This window comes from Pseudophryne corroboree, chromosome 9, assembly GCF_028390025.1.
Source record: "Pseudophryne corroboree isolate aPseCor3 chromosome 9, aPseCor3.hap2, whole genome shotgun sequence".
Lineage (NCBI taxonomy): Eukaryota > Metazoa > Chordata > Amphibia > Anura > Myobatrachidae > Pseudophryne > Pseudophryne corroboree.
In genome coordinates this window covers 449,402,174-449,419,318 of record NC_086452.1, presented here as the reverse complement: position 1 = coordinate 449,419,318, position 17,145 = coordinate 449,402,174, and the positions used below count along the sequence as shown (strand labels likewise).

Below are 17,145 nucleotides of genomic sequence, written 5' to 3'. Positions count from 1 at the left end.
AGGAAATTAGTGCCACTCCTCTCGGCACCACTGACTAGAGATGGCCATCAGAAATGTGCCATGGTATAACTATTTGATTATCAGTATTCCTAGTGGTTAGAGCAGTGGTTCCCACATGCAGTCCTCAAAGCATCCTAACAGTCCAAGTTTTACGGAAATCCATGCTACAGCACAGATGGTTAAATCAAATTGACTGAAGTACTAATTAAGTCACCTGTGCTCTAGCACGGATATCCTTAAAACCTGGACTGTTAGGGGTAACCAATCATATTATAGCTATTATATTATAGCTATTATCTTCTAGAAGGTGCTAGATAAGTAGAATCTGATTGGTTGCTATGAGCAACTTCTCCACTTCTATAAACCCGCACTTTAGTAAATATACCCCTTAGGGTGTCTTAAGGACCAAGTTTCGGGAGCTACAGTATGGCTTAGATTAGGCCTGGCCAACCTATGGCTCTCCAGCTGTTGTGAAACTACACATCCCAGCATGACCTGCCAGAGTTACAGCATTCCCTAATAGCCAAACTGTGGCAGAGCGTTCTGGGACTTGTAGTTTCACAACTAGAGAGTACATTTTATTTTTTCCCTTCATGATGAAAGGCCTAGTTTGTTTTATTATAGAGGCCTGTTTCTGTGGTCCCCCCCCCCCCCCCCCCCCCCCCCCACCCTCTTGTTACTCTGGCCGGAGCACATCTTCTCAGTTTATAATAAAGTTTATCAGTCTTCTATGTCAGATAACATCTAAGGTTGATTAAAGTTATTATTTGATATATTGGATTTTTTTTTCTTCATTTATATTGCTATGTTGTTGTTTTCTTAGCAAAGCTGTAGATAGGCGATATCCTAATTTGTGTGTATATAAATGTGGGTGGGGCTTGCACTGCACCTAGCGAGATCACATGCCACCTAACTATACCCCTTTCACACCGCAGCTTATACCCGGTATTTTGCCGTTTTAACTGGCTTCCTAAACGGGTCAAGCTGCGATGTGAAAGGGTCCCCTTCAATTTACCGTTTTCAAAATACCGGTATTTTGAAACGGTAAAAAAGAAGGGTCCTACCCGTTTCAGTCCCATTTCACTGTGCAGTGTGAAAGGGTCTGAAACGGTATTTGCAAGCCCCAGAAGATGATAGGCTGTCTCCATGTGTGATGTCACCAGCCACAACCAGGAAACAGCTTGGAAAACACAGGAGACACATGAGAGAGTGGCTTTATAAACGTTTAAATGTGAAAAACACGGAAAAAAATGGCGTGGGGTCCCCCCTCCAAAGCATAACCAGCCTCGGGCTCTTCGAGCTGGTCCTGGTTCTAAAAATGCGGGGGAAAAATTGACAGGGGATCCCCCGTATTTTTAAAACCAGCACCGGGCTCTGCGCCTGGTGCTGGTGCAAAAAATACGGGGGACAAAACGAGTAGGGGTCCCCCGTATTTTTCACACCAGCATCGGGCTCCACTAGCTGGACAGATAATGCCACAGCCGGGGGTCACTTTTATGCCGTGCCCTGCGGCCGTGGCATTAAATATCCAACTAGTCACCCCTGGCCGGGGTACCCTGGGGGAGTGGGGACCCCTTCAATCAAGGGGTCCCCCCCCCCCAGCCACCCAAGGGCCAGGGGTGAAGCCCGAGGCTGCCCCCCCCCCATCCAATGGGCTGCGGATGGGGGGGCTGATAGCCTTTGTTGTAAATGAAAAGATATTGTTTTTTCCAGTAGTACTACAAGTCCCAGCAAGCCTCCCCCGCAAGCTGGTACTTGGAGAACCACAAGTACCAGCATGCGGGAGAAAAACGGGCCCGCTGGTACCTGTAGTTCTAATGGAAAAAAAATACCCAAATAAAAACAGGACACAGACACCGTCGACAGTAAAACTTTATTACACACTGCCGACACACACATACTTACCTATGTTCACACGCCGACATCGGTCCTCTTCTCCATGTAGAATCCAGGGGTACCTGAAAATAAAAGATCAATATACTCACCTCAACCAGGCTCCAGAGATAAATCCACGTACTTGGAGAAAAAAACAAACCGGACAACCGACCACACGGACTGAAAGGGGTCCCATGCTGACACATGAGACCCCTATCCCCAAATGAGACCTGTCAGTGACAGCTGTCACAGAAAGGTCTCTTAAGCCAATCAGGAAGCGCTACTTCCGTGGCGCTCACCTGATTGGCTGTGCGCTGTCTGTGCTGTGACAGCGCATCGCACAGCTCCGTCCATTATATTCAATGGTGGGAAGTTTGCGGCTAGCGGTGGGGTCACCCGCCGGTCAGCGGCTGACCGGCGGGTGACCCCACCGCTAGCCGCAAACTTCCCACCATTGAAAGTAATGGAGCGGCTTTGCGATGCGCTGTCTGACAGCTCAGACAGTGCACAGCCAATCAGGTGAGCGCCACGGAAGTAGCGCTTCCTGATTGGCTGAAGGGACTTCAGTGACAGGAGTCACGTGATGTCCCGGCATTCGGGGAGAGGGGTCTCATGTGTCAGCATGGGACCCCTTTCGGTCCGCAGGTCCGGGTGTTCGTTTTCTTTTTTTGCCAAGTCCGTGGATTTATCTCTGGACCATGGCTGAGGTGAGTATATTGAACTAATATTTTCAGGTACCCCTGGATTCTACATGGAGAAGAGGACCGATGTCGGCGTGTGAACATAGGTAAGTATGTGTGTGTCGGCAGTGTGTAATAAAGTTTTACTGTCGACGGTGTCTGTGTCCTGTTTTTATTTGGGTATTTTTTTCCCATTAGAACTACAGGTACCAGCGGGCCCGTTTTTCTCCCGCATGCTGGTACTTGTGGTTCTCCAAGTACCAGCTTGCGGGGGAGGCTTGCTGGGACTTGTAGTACTACTGGAAAAAACAATATCTTTTCATTTACAACAAAGGCTATCAGCCCCCCCATCCGCAGCCCATTGGATGGGGGGGGACAGCCTCGGGCTTCACCCCTGGCCCTTGGGTGGCTGGGGGGGGGGACCCCTTGATTGAAGGGGTCCCCACTCCCCCAGGGTACCCCGGCCAGGGGTGACTAGTTGGATATTTAATGCTACGGCCGCAGGGCACGGCATAAAAGTGACCCCCGGCTGTGGCATTATCTGTCCAGCTAGTGGAGCCCGATGCTGGTGTGAAAAATACGGGGGACCCCTACTCGTTTTGTCCCCCGTATTTTTTGCACCAGCACCAGGCGCAGAGCCCGGTGCTGGTTTTAAAAATACGGGGGATCCCCTGTCAATTTTCCCCCCGCATTTTTAGAACCAGGACCAGCTCGAAGAGCCCGAGGCTGGTTATGCTTTGGAGGGGGGACCCCACGCCATTTTTTTCCTGTATTTAACCATTCCATCTAAAAAAAAAAATAATAATTTTAAAAAATATATAAATAATACTTGTGCCTCCAAAAAAGACAAACCAAGTACCTAATTCCATCTAATAAAAATAGATATGCTTCAAGCTGCTGGGTTCCATCGTACGACTATCCAAATTATTAATAATGAATTAATTAGTGATTAATAATAATGTGTGGGCCAGAAAAGTCCATTTATAATGACAACCACTGTTTTCTATGGGTGAAACGGGTTCAGTGTGAAAGGTACCAAAACGGGAATGAAATGGTAATTTACTGGTTACAACATGAGATGTGAAAGGGGTTTAACTGCTCAGACCCGTTTTAAGAACCGTTTCAAATACCATTTCAAAAGCAGGTTTTGCGATGTGAAAGCAGCATTATTCTGCTTAGGGCCTATCTGTGAGCTACATTAGTGTGTGCTGCAGTGTTATTGCTGGGTCTCACGCTGTTATCTGAGCCCTGTGTAACTGTATAACTCCTGCTCCGCCTGTGTACGCAGCCCTACAAGTGGCTGCAGTCCTGTCATTCCCACCCAGGTCTTGCAGCTGTTTCTATGAGGTGGTCTCTTATTGATCACAGTTCCCTAAATAGTGTAGTTGGTTGAGTCGGCCCCCCCATAGGGCCAGCTGCAGACCTGGGAAGTGCAGACGCATAATACACCCTGTGTGTGGTAAGCTGCATACTCCGGCTGTATGTTCCTGTTGCTGTATTTGTGTGATACTGCTGTGCTGTGTTTGCGCTCTGCCGGCTGACAATGCGCATATGAAACCGACTCTTATTTCAATGAGTTTTCAGACTCCTTATTACCATGTTTTTGTAAACACGCCCTGTGAGAAGACAGACTAGCTGCATGGCTTACTGTAAACCGTGTCATGATGCATCATACTGTGCAGTCCCAGAACACTTTCACATCACTTTGCTGTGATATGACTCTTTCAAGAGATCCGGACTTTTTGGCTTTGACCCCTTGTTGTTGTTTTTTAGGGAAGGTCGCGGCCTACCAGGTTGCCTAAATCAGCAGGGCCAGATTTATTAGCAATGGTGTGGATGGGGATGGGACTGCAGCCCCAGACCAATACACAAAAATGATCACAGTAATACAATGTCCCCACACTAATGCCTGCTGCCCCCCAGTGATACACTGTGCCCACACTAATGCCTGCTGCCCCCCCAGTGATACAGTGTGCCCCCACTAATGCCTACTGCCCCCCCAGTGATACACTGTGCCCACACTAATGCCTACTGCCCCCAGTGATACACTGTATCCCCACTAATGCCTACTGCCCCCAGTGATACACTGTATCCCCACTAATGCCTACTGCCCCCAGTGATACATTGTATCTATACTAAAGCATACTGTCCCCAGTGATACACTGTACCCACACTAATGCCTGCTGCCCCCCAGTGATACACTGTAACCACAATAATGCCTGCTGCCCCCCAGTGATACACTGTATCCCCACTAATGCCTACTGCCCCCCAGTGATACACTGTATCTATACTAAAGCATACTGTCCCCAGTGATACACTGTACCTACATTAATGCATACTGCCCCCCCAGTGATACACTGTGCCCCCTCTAATGCCTACTGCCCCCCCAGTGATACAGTGTGCCCCCACTAATGCCTACTGCCCCCCCAGTGATACACTGTGCCCACACTAATGCCTACTGCCCCCAGTGATACACTGTATCCCCACTAATGCCTACTGCCCCCAGTGATACACTGTATCCCCACTAATGCCTACTGCCCCCAGTGATACATTGTATCTATACTAAAGCATACTGTCCCCAGTGATACACTGTACCCACACTAATGCCTGCTGCCCCCCAGTGATACACTGTAACCACAATAATGCCTGCTGCCCCCCAGTGATACACTGTATCCCCACTAATGCCTACTGCCCCCCAGTGATACACTGTATCTATACTAAAGCATACTGTCCCCAGTGATACACTGTACCTACATTAATGCATACTGCCCCCCCAGTGATACACTGTGCCCCCTCTAATGCCTACTGCCCCCCAGTGATACACTGTGCCCACACTAATGCCTGCTGCCCCCCAGTGATACACTGTGCCCACACTAATGCCTGCTGCCCCCCAGTGATACACTGTGCCCCCACTAATGCCTACTGCCCCCCAGTGATACACTGTGCCAACGCTAATGTCTACTGCCCCCCAGTGATACATTGTACCCACACTAATGCCTACTCCTCTCAGTGATACCCTGTACCTCCACTAATGCCTACTGCCCCCAGTGATACACTGTACCCACACTAAAGCATATTGCCCCCCAGTGATACCCTGTACCCACACTAATGCCTACTGCCCCCAGTGATACACTGTACCCACACTAAAGCATACTACCCCCCCAGTGATACTCTGTACCTCCACTAATGCCTACTGCCCCCAGTGATACACTGTACCCACACTAATGCCTACTCCTCTCAGTGATACCCTGTACCCACACTAAAGCATACTGCCCCCCAGTGATACCCTGTACCCACACTAATGCCTATTCCTCTCAGTGATACCCTGTACCCACACTAAAGCATGCTGCCCCCCCAGTGATACACTGTGCCCACACTAATGCATACTGCCCCCAGTGATACACTGTACCCACACTAATGCATACTGCCCCCCCCCAGTGATATACTGTACCCACACTAATGCCTACTCCTCTCAGTGATACCCTGTACCCACACTAAAGCATACTGCCTCCCCAGTGATACACTGTGCCCACACTAATGCATACTGCCCCCCAGTGATACACTGTGCCCACACTAATGCATACTGCCCCCAGTGATACACTGTACCCACACTAATGCCTACTGCCCCCCAGTGATACCCTGTACCCACACTAATGCCTACTCATCTCAGTGATACCCTGTACCCACACTAATGCATACTGCCCCCAGTGATACACTCTGTACCCACACTAATGCGTACTGCCCCCCAGTGATACCCTGTACCCACACTAATGCCTACTGCCCCCCAGTGATACCCTGTACCCACACTAATGCCTACTGCCCCCCAGTGATACCCTGTACCCACACTAATGCCTACTGCCCCCCCAGTGATACACTGTACCCACACTAATGCCTACTGCCCCCCAGTGATACCCTGTACCCACACTAATGCCTGATGCCCCCCAGTGATACACTGTGCCCACACTAATGCCTGCTGCCCCCAGTGATACACTGTGCCCCCACTAATGCCTACTGCCCCCCAGTGATACACTGTACCCACACTAATGCATACTGCCCCCCCAGTGATACACTGTACCCACACTAATGCATACTGTCCCCCAGTGATACACTGTACCCACACTAATGCATACTGCCTCCCAGTGATACCCTGTACCCACACTAATGCATACTGCCCCCAGTGATACACTGTACCCACACTAATGCATACTGCCCCCCAGTGATACCCTGTACCCACACTAATGCCGCCTCCTCTAAGTGATACCCTGTACCCACACTAAAGCATACTGCCTCCAGTGATAAACTGTACCCACACTAATGCCTACTGCCCCCAGTGATGCACTGTGCCCACACTAATGCCTGCTGCCCCCCAGTGATACACTATGCCCACACTAATGCCTGCTGCCCCCCAGTGATACACTGTGCCCCATTAATGCCTACTGTCCCCCAGTGATACACTGTGCCAACGCTAATGTCTACTGCCCCCCAGTGATACACTGTACACATCACTAATGCCTACTGCCCCCAGTGATACATTGTACCCACACTAATGCCTACTCCTCTCAGTGATACCCTATACCTCCACTAATGCCTACTGCCCCCAGTGATACACTGTACCCACACTAATGCCTACTGCCCCCCAGTGATACACTGTACCCACACTAATGCCTACTGTCCCCAGTGATACACTGTATCTACACTAAAGCATACTGCCCCCAGTGATACACTGTACACACACTAATGCATACTGCCCCCAGTGATACCCTGTACCCACACTAATGAATACTGCCCCCCCAGTGATACACTGTACCCACACTAATGCATACTGCCCCCCCAGTGATACACTGTACCCACACTAATGAATACTGCCCCCTAGTGATAAATGCTCAATCAACATCATTATAGCCTACACGTGTGGAGCATGGCATCATCAGGCCCCATAATAAATTTTTTTAGACAGGGCCGTGCAATGTCAGTCCACCATGAAATTGCCCTGCTCTGACAAGGCCCACCACTCAAGTGCTGACCCCCTGCAGTACTCGGAAGAATAGGATGGCCACTGCAAGGGTGCCATCAAATAGGGTGGCATTGCCGCCATAGCAACATGCTATGACATCATACAATAGCTTGCTGGTGGGACACCTGAATCTTGCACATACACAGTAGAGCACTGCTATGGACGCTCTATCCTTGTGTACGAAGCAGAAAGGCAGAATTTAGGATGCGATAGTGGCAACCATTGTGACCTTGGCATCTATTGGATAAAGCATCTCCATAGGATTGGGCCTATCAATGACTGCCAACCATATGTTTACAATGTGCAATCGTAGAACGAAGCCTCAGTACGGGAGTGGTATGGCCGACCGATGGTCTCCTGACCGCCGGTCAGCATACCGACACAGGGATCCCGGCGCGGGGGAGGGGGTGAGAGTAGCAAGCCTCTTGCGAGCTTGGTGGTGACCATCGGGATAGTGTGGGGGCGGGATGTTCGGGGAGGTCATGTGATCGTCGGTCTCCTGACCGCCAGTCTTATGAATACCACCCCCTTGGGACGGGTGTCCGATTTATAGTTGAGGGACCACCTGATCCACCATGGCTGGCCAGCACCCTGCTCCATGTTGCTGGAGGAAAAGCGCCAGGAGCTGTGTTATAAACAGCTAGTAGTCAGGATCTGACAATGTAATTGCATAATAGTACTCTCAGTTCACTGTACAAAAAGCTCAGTCAGCTCTATGAAGTAATTAGGTGCTGGATGCTGTATGCTAGTTATTAATTACAGTACTGGGAGCACAAAGCAATGCTGAGATCCAGACAGGCTTAAAATATTCCTTTCAACTCTCAGATTTGCCCAAGGTATCTATATACTTCTGACTGTTGCAAGAAACCAGTATTTTGTGGGGAAGATAGGGGGGCTCAGGTAGTGTCAACGTTTCGTTAGTTTACTCCTAACGTTATCATGATATCTTTATGTCCTGGTGCCGTTAGGAGTATACTAACAAAGCGTTGACACTACCTGAAGGGGTGTAGTATGGTATGCCGGCGGTCGGGCTCCCGGCGACCAGCATACCGGCTAGCCGGGAGCCCGACCGCCGGCTTACCGACAGTGTGGCGAGCGCAAATGAGCCACGCTATTTTATTCTCCCTCCAGGGGGGTCGTGGACCCCCACGAGGGAGAATAAGTGTCGGTATGCCGGCTGTCAGGAATCCGGCGCCGGTATACTGTGCGCCTGGATCCCGACAGCCGGCATACTGAAGACCACCCTACCTGAAGGTGTGTGATGCTTTATTACCTGAGTGCTACTGGTTGTTTGCATATTATCGGACCCCAGCAGGGGCAACCTACGGAGGGCACCAGGGCCATTGAATTGAATTTGCCGTTGTACCGCCTTAACCTCTATACATATATCTATTCCCCAGCTGCTGCAGCACCTCTCTCTGTCCCAGTTGCTGCAGCACCTCTTTCTGCCTCAGATGCTGCAGCACCTTTCTCTGCCCCAGTTGTTGCAGCACCCCTCTCTGCCCCAGCTGCTACAGCACCTCTCTTTACATTGATGCTGCAGGACCTCTCACTATCCAAGCTGCTGCAGCACCTCTCTCTGCATTAGAAGCTGCAAAGTAACATGGATAAGCGGCACTACTGTGGCATAACATGTATAGGGGGCTCTACTGTGTGGTGTAATGTGTATAGGGGCTCTACTGTGTGACATAATGTGTATAGGGGCTCTACTGTGTGGCGTAACGTGTATAAGGAGTACTACTGTGCGGTGTAATGTGTATAGGGGCTCTACTGTGTGACATAATGTGTATAGGGGCTCTACTGTGTGGCGTAACGTGTATAAGGAGTACTACTGTGTGGTGTAATGTGTATAGGGGCTCTACTGTGTGACATAATGTGTATAGGGGCTCTACTGTGTGGTCTAATGTGAATAACAGACATTAATGTGCGGTGTAATCTGAATTGGTACTATTCTGTGGCCACACCCCTTCTCCATGAAACCACACCCCTATATTTTTGTTGCGCGCCTTCACATGCACTGTCCCTATTTTAGGAAACTTTGAAAGGAAACTTTGGAAGTTTCCTTTCAAAGGAAACTTTCACCCTGAACCGGCCCTGTCACCAATTTAGGATTTTCAAATATTTTTTCTTTTCAAATGTAACATGCCCCCAATTCAGCAAAGGGGAGGGGGTGTCGAAACATACCCTTGCTCCGGGCACCATGGCGCCTAGTAACACCTCTGGCCAGCGGTACCATCACACAAGCCGCAGCCCGCAGAGCCCTGGGACACTCCAGCCAGTGCTCTTCTTCTCAGAGCCAGCAGCCACGCCCCCTAAGTGTGAAATCATGACATCGCAGGTTTAGGGGGAGGGGCGACATTGGGCTCACTGTCGTCCTGTTTCGGCGCTGAACTCTATATTCATTTTAGATGCATTTTTTATAGCATTGGACCATGATTTCTAATATCACAATTATATGCCTATAATATGCTCATATGGTTAATTGAGTGAAGTCTTTATATTACTACTGATCAGTAATTACTAATTTAAAATTGCCGGATCGCATGAGTAGAACTTTTAATATTTAATTGGTTCATCATTGAATTCTGAAAGCCAGTATACTTAAAACTTTATTTGATTGACTTGTATCTGTGTAATTACCTTTGCTGAGTGCAGGGGTGAAGTCTCCAAACTATTCACCCGTAGACTAATTGATGGGCCATAATGATTGGTCACCGCATTCATAAATACTCAGGCCGGATCTAATCTTCTATCATACTGATGAAAATGCCAAGATAAATGGGGAAACGCATTAAGGGATTTGTCTGAGATTGTGCTTATTGCTACCTGCCAGATGCTTCGCCATTATCTGATGGTGGATACAGTAATTTATGCTGAGGACAAACAGAGACATTGGTTTGTGAGAGCGGAGATCCGGCTTCTCCTCTGTAGCCTCAGGCAAATACGGATGGGACTCGCAACTAATTAGGACTGAATATTCATTGGGGATTGCTATCTGCCTTTATTGATCCCCCATTCATTACTGCTTACATATTGCTCTGCCTAGCAGCGACTGTGCATCGTTTGCAATACTTTTATATTTATTGTGTTTTGTTTTTAATTAATGCCATTTTTTGTTTTTTTTATATCTGTCTTTTTACTGATTTCTGAGATGGAATATAGGTCTTCATTCCGAGTTGAGTGCTAGCTGCTTTCGGTCGCAGCGCGGCGATTAGGAGAAAAAGCAGCATTTCTGCGCATGCGTATGGGCCGCAGTACGCACGCACGAAGTACTTTCACACAAATCTATGCAGTTTTGCACAAGGTCGAGCGACGCTTTTCTGTCGCTCTGTTGATCGGTGAGTGATTGACAGGAAGTGGGTGTTTCTGGGTGGTAGCTGGCCGTTTTCAGGGAGTGTGCTAAAAAGCGCAGGCGTGACAGGTAAAAACGCAGGGGTGCCTGGGGAAACGGGGGAGTGGCTGGCTGAACGCAGGGCGTGTTTGTGACGTCAAAGCAGGAACTAAACTGACCGAGGTGATCGCAGTCTAGGAGTAGGTCTGGAGCTGCTCAGAAACAGCATGAAAATTTTTACGAGCAGTTCTGCTAACCTTTCGTTCGCACTTCCACTAAGCTAAGATACACTCCCAGAGGGCGGCGGCCTAGCGTGTGCACTGAGGCTAAAAGCAGCTAGCGAGTGATCAACTCGGAATGAGAGCCATAGGGTCTAATAATTCAGACCTGATCGCTAGGGTGCGTTTTTTGCATCCCTGCGATCAGGTAGTCGCCGCCTACAGGGGGAGGGGGAAATCGCTGTGCAGGGGTGCGATCGCATGTGCAGGAGAGCTGCACAAACAGAAGTTTGTGCAGTCTCTGCACAGCCCAGGACTTACTCTTCCAGAGCGATGATCGGGGCCGAAGCTGACGTCAGAAACCCTCCCTCCAAACGCCTGGTCCCTCCTGCGTTTCTCTGGACACTCCTTAAAAACGGTCAGTTGCCACCCACAAACGGCCTCTTCCTGTCAGTCACCTTGCGATCGCCCGTGCGATCGCCTTTCTCGCACCATCTCGTCGCTGCCCGCCGATTCCCGTCGATGCGGACCGACGCACCTGCGCATAGCGCAGTTCGGTGCTGAACGCAGGCTGTACGAAAACGCAGCCTAGTGGTCAGGTCTGAATTAGGCCTATAGTCTATTATAGTAGTTTGGACATAGAGATATGGTGGTGGTCTGTTAGTGCTTCCAATGATCCGCACTCTCCTGGAATGTCCGGGAAACATTTGATTCCTTTCAGCGTCACTGCTGTTTTCTCTCCACTTTATCTCTCTCCAAGGCTTTAGTACATCACCCTCAGAATCTGTAACTATACACTGAAATAAACACATTATTTAAGAAAAGTGAACGTAAAATTTCAGACTACCCAGCGCCAACATCCGACGCTACATCAGAAGGTGCCACATGTAATAAGGGAATCCGGGGTCTATTTACTAAGCCTTGAATGGAAATAAAGTCACTGGAGATAAAGTACCAGCCAATCAGCTCCTAACTGCCATGCCACAGGCTGTGTTTGAAAAATGACAGGAGCTGATTGGCTATTACTTTATGTCCATCCAAGACTTAGTAAATAGACCCCTAATATGATATCCCGGCTGTCAGGATCCGGGCGGTAAGTAGACCTATGCCGGAATACCTAAAAGCGGAATACCAGCGGCGAGCGCAGCGTGTCCCCTTGTGGGCCCCATGGCAATCTTAGATCGCCACACTAATCTATTCCCCCTTGGTTGGTGGCGTGGACCACCCAAGTGGGGATTCCGGGTGGCGGTTAGGATTCCAACAGCTGGCATTTCACCGGGTGCCAGGATTCCGGCGTCTATATCCTGACCGCCGGGATCCCAACAGCCGGCAAATTGATTGCCTTGTGTAATCAGACAGGGCCGATGTCCCTTCACTGTCATGTTGAATTTAAGACATACGGTGGTTAAACCCAGCAGTATTTGAGGGTAAGGAAAGAAGATACTTTGGACGTACAGTGTTTATTTTACTTATTGCTAATTGAGTATTGTGTCACATTTAGGGGGATATTCTATTAGCAGAGGTAATTTAGGGGGCTATCTTATTAGCCCCAATTCCAGCGCGCGTATCCCCTGATGCTGGCACTTATGGGGGATTCTGCTTCACTTACCTCAGACCAGTGGTGCAAGTAGAAATATTTTCTTAGTGGTACTGAGTGCTGGAAAAATGGGCGTGGTCATGTGTTGTGAGGGGGTGTGGCCACATGCTGCTAGTGTGAGTGGCTACATGACACTAGCGGCGTGACCACACGACAGCCCATTTTTTGGGGGGGAAATCTGGAGGCAGGGCTTAAAATATATAGTAATGCCTCCAGTATAATAGAAATATATAGTGATACCTCCAGTATAATAGAAATATATAGTAATGCCCCCATTTAATAACAATATATAGTAATGCCTCCATTATAACAGGAAAATACAGCCACTGTCGCACTCCCAGTAACCCTGACAAAGTGGGAGGAGCCGTCATGCTGCCAGGCACCATGGTCTTGTTGCTTTGTGGCACATTATAATTGTGGTAATGGCAAAGTGTGTGGCAGGTGGTAGTGCGTTCCCTGCTGCCAAATTCTTAAGGGTACTCCGTACCCGAGCGTACCCGCATACTTGCACCTCTGCCTCAGACACGCAAAGCATAATCCCCAATAAGCAGCCCTTCAGAGCCGCAATAACACATGAGTCCTGGAACCTATCCCGAATCCTACGTCTTGTCGCCCCAAAAACTGGAATTTTTCAGCTTGCTTTCTTTGCGTCTGAAAAATTAACAGGGCTCATAGGATACCCAGTAACGGATCTTGCCACGGGCAAGCAGGACTTTTGCCCGGGGCACCGGCGCCATCCAGAGGGCGCCGCACCATGGCAAGATCTGCTACTGTGCCCCCCGCTGTGTCCCCCGCTGGTCAGGGAACTAGACGCTACCTGTCTAGTTTCCCTGCGTGGAAAGGACCTTTGCTGTGCGGTGCACGATGACATCATCACGCACAGCACAGCATTGTGGGACTGAGACAGACGCTAGGGGTCATAATTGACCTCTAGTGTCTATCTGTACCATAAATCCGAGGAGAGGAGAGGAGCGGCGCCGGCGGAGGTCTGCAGCGGTCAGGAAACAGGAGCGGGGATAGTAAGTATTATTTTATTTTGTATAAGCGGCGCTACTCCTACAGGGGGCACAAATGGGGGCACAACTCTACAGGGGGCGTAACTGACCATGCCCCCTGTATGAATCCACGCCCCTTTCCCCCCGCCCGGGGCGCCAAAAGGGCTAGCATCGGCCCTGAGGATACCCCCCCTTATTCCCTATCCTCTAGAGATCTTCTGTGTCTTGCAAGGGGTATTCCTACTTTCTTTCTAGGAGGCCTGAAGATGATTACGGTCTACTCTCTAGAGGCCCCTACTCTGCTCTGCTAAACACGCAAGGGTCCCATTGTATACACAGTAAAGGGGTGGACCGGCATTATTGGGCACTACCCCAACTTGGCCTTCCACAGTATCATCAACCGACATTTAGTGTGCCGACGGGGAGATGTATCAAAAAGTGAAAAGAGTGGACAAGTGGAAGAGTTGCCCATAGTAACCAATCATCGTCAAGGCAGCATTTATCATGTACATTCTGTACAAGCTGATTGGTTTCTATTGGCAACTACTCTACCCTTTTCACAGCTTGATACATGTCTGTCTTCTGATCTTTTTGTCAATAACCTTTCACATACAGTAATAAGTCAATGGTGCTGGAAGACATGGCTTCTCCTTTAGATTTAACATAATATATCTTCTGATAAGTTCTATCAGGGATCTGGAGGATGCGTCGACAGTAAATAGGCCGACAGTCAACAGGTGGACCCCTTATGGAAGACATGCATTATTAGGTCAACAGGTTCGAAAGGTTGCAGTGGTCCAAAGGTCGACAGGTACAAAATGTCAACAGGTTCAAATTGGTGACATGACATATGGTCGACACAAGTTTTTAGGGGGGGTCAACTCTTTTATCATTTACCACCCATGTGGACTACAATTGGCAATAGTAACCTGTGTCGAGCGCAGCGGAAGCGGAACCCGAAGCATAGCGAGTGAACGAACGAGGTACGCTAATTGGGGTCACACGTGGTTTAATATAGAAAATAACACCCAAAAAACTTAGGTCAACTTTTTTTGTGTTGACCATTTCCATGTCTACCTTTTGACCCTCTCGACCTTTTGTACTGTCAACCTTTTAAATGTCGACCTATTGAGCCTGTCGTCCATATGCGATCGTACTACTTACTGTCGATCTATTTCTGGTCGACCCAATGATCCACACCCGTTCTACCAATAGATTTTTTAGTGTGACTATTAGTTCTTTAATGGTTGTTTTTGCATACACATGTTATATCATGAACAATTAATGTTTATGCTAATTTTTCTCCAGATTCGCGGCATGATGCCTCTTGTTCCTGGACCCACCTGGTAAATACTTCCAACGGGGTAAAATCTTCACCTTCCAAACATAACGTTCTAGGGTGTCCATTCTTCCTCATCATGGAGATGGACTTTGAGTATAAAAGGAAGCAGCAACATGGCAATAAGCTTCTGGAACATGTAAACAGCTTGCGTGGGTCAGCGGAGCTCATTGACATAGTCCTGGTTGCTGAGGGACAGAGGTTTCCATGTCATCGGGTGGTGTTGGCTTCCTTCAGTTCATACTTCCGGGCAATGTTCACCTGTGGCTTGGTGGAATGTAACCAGACAGAGGTGACCCTCCATGATATAACTGCTGAGAGTGTCTCTATCATATTGGAATATGTGTACACTTCACAACTCTATATCAACAACCTAACTGTCCAAGGAGTGGCCACTGCCGCCTACTTCATGCAAATGGACGACATCTTTAAAGCCTGCCAAATGTACATGATGGACCACATGGATGCCTCAAACTGCATTGGGATCCATTATTTTGCTAAACAGATCAGTGCAGATGACTTGGAGGAGAAGTCCAAGAAGTATTTATACAACCACTTTAGTGAAGTTGGCATGCATGAAGAAATATTGGAGGTTGATTTTCAGCAGTTGACGGCAATGATCAAGTCTGATGACCTCAATGTTTCTCGAGAGGAAAGCATCCTGGAGCTGGTCCTGAAATGGGTGAACCATGACAGAAACCAACGTTCTCAGCACCTCATGGATCTCTTGAAACAAGTCAGATTACTACTTGTAGACCCATCTTTCCTCCGAGAAGCTAGAAAGAGGAATACGGTGCTCTTGTGTAATGCTCAATGCTACGACCTGGTTGAACAGGTCCTAGAGACCATGGAGAAATCTGCACAGGTATCTCCAAGCCTCCGGTATGGAATGGAGACCACTAGCCTTCTTCTGTGTCTGGGTAATAACGCTATGGGCATAAGGTCTAAATATGGAAGTTATGGAGACGCTAGCTTCTGTTTTGCTCCTGCCACAGGAAAAATCTGTTACATGCCATCTCCAAAACAGGGAGAGGTTCTGGGCTCGGTCTCCACAGGTGTGGTTACAGAAAATAATGACATTATTTTGTCTGGTGAAGCTACAGCGGTCCGGTTGTCCAGGCAAAAGGATAAGCGGGTTGAGATCTGCAGGTCAGTAGATACTAGCTAAAGCCTTAACATAGAGCCCTAGCCGCTTTTGGGCTGATTCAGAGTTGCACCCAAAATTGTCCGCAATTGCAACTGTTCTGTATGCACGGACCTATATGTGACTATTTTTCAGCCTATCAGGTTGCATGTATATATGTGACCGACCCTCCCAAATCCATCAGCTGGTTTAAATAGCTATAGGACTAGTCCACTCTGCATAGCCTGCAATGTCACCTACGCCCCCAACACGCCCTTACTCAGTTTAGTTTACATGCAAATGCCCTGTTATTACACAGTTGTACCCACTCGCCCCAAGTAGAGGCGAGACTAAGGTGGACATGCATGCAACTCCGGATCACCAGGAGTCACATGGAGAGTGATAAAGTACCAGCCAATCAGTTTCCAACTGCCACGTCACAGGTTGTGTATGAAAAATGTCAGTTAGGAGCTGATAGGCTGGTAGTTTATCATTCTTCACTCATCACTTTTCAAGGCTTAGTACATCTGACCCTTAGGGGGACATGTACTAAGCAGTGATAAAAGTGGAGAAGTGAGCCAATGGAGAAGCTGCCCATTGCACCCAATCAGCGGCTCTGTTTATATGTTTATAGTATGCAAATTATAAATGTTACGTCAATGCTGATTGGTTGCCATGGGCAACTTCTCCACTGGCCCACTTCTAAACTTTTATCACTGCTTAGTACATGCCCCCCTTAGTCCTTTTATGGAACAACCAGAATAAGAATCCAATGTGCACTGTGATGTTAAAATGATAAATGACTGACGTTTTATTGCCTTAACATACTTGTGGCATTGAAACCCCCCACATAGGACTGCAGACGGCCAGCGTAGGAGCCTCTACTACCAGAAACAAGGAAAAATAAATAAAATCCAACCACCAGGTGGTTACGCTGAAGACACCTTGCACGATACAGGCTGAAGAGCTGTAA

At 48.5% G+C, this 17,145-nt stretch overlaps 1 protein-coding gene across 2 annotated transcripts in view; it reads left to right on the top strand.

Annotated features, from left to right (window-relative positions):
* Window positions 1-3,912: 3,912 nt before the first annotated feature.
* Window positions 3,913-17,145, top strand: part of KBTBD12 (kelch repeat and BTB domain containing 12) — a 156,752-nt gene continuing 143,519 nt past the window's right edge. For both annotated transcript variants that reach the window (XM_063941176.1, XM_063941175.1), the window contains exons 1-2: window positions 3,913-4,014; window positions 15,019-16,198. In XM_063941176.1, coding sequence (XP_063797246.1) covers window positions 15,129-16,198 — 1,070 coding nt within the window. In that variant the 5' untranslated portion in view covers window positions 3,913-4,014; window positions 15,019-15,128. The remainder of the gene's footprint in view (window positions 4,015-15,018; window positions 16,199-17,145) is intronic.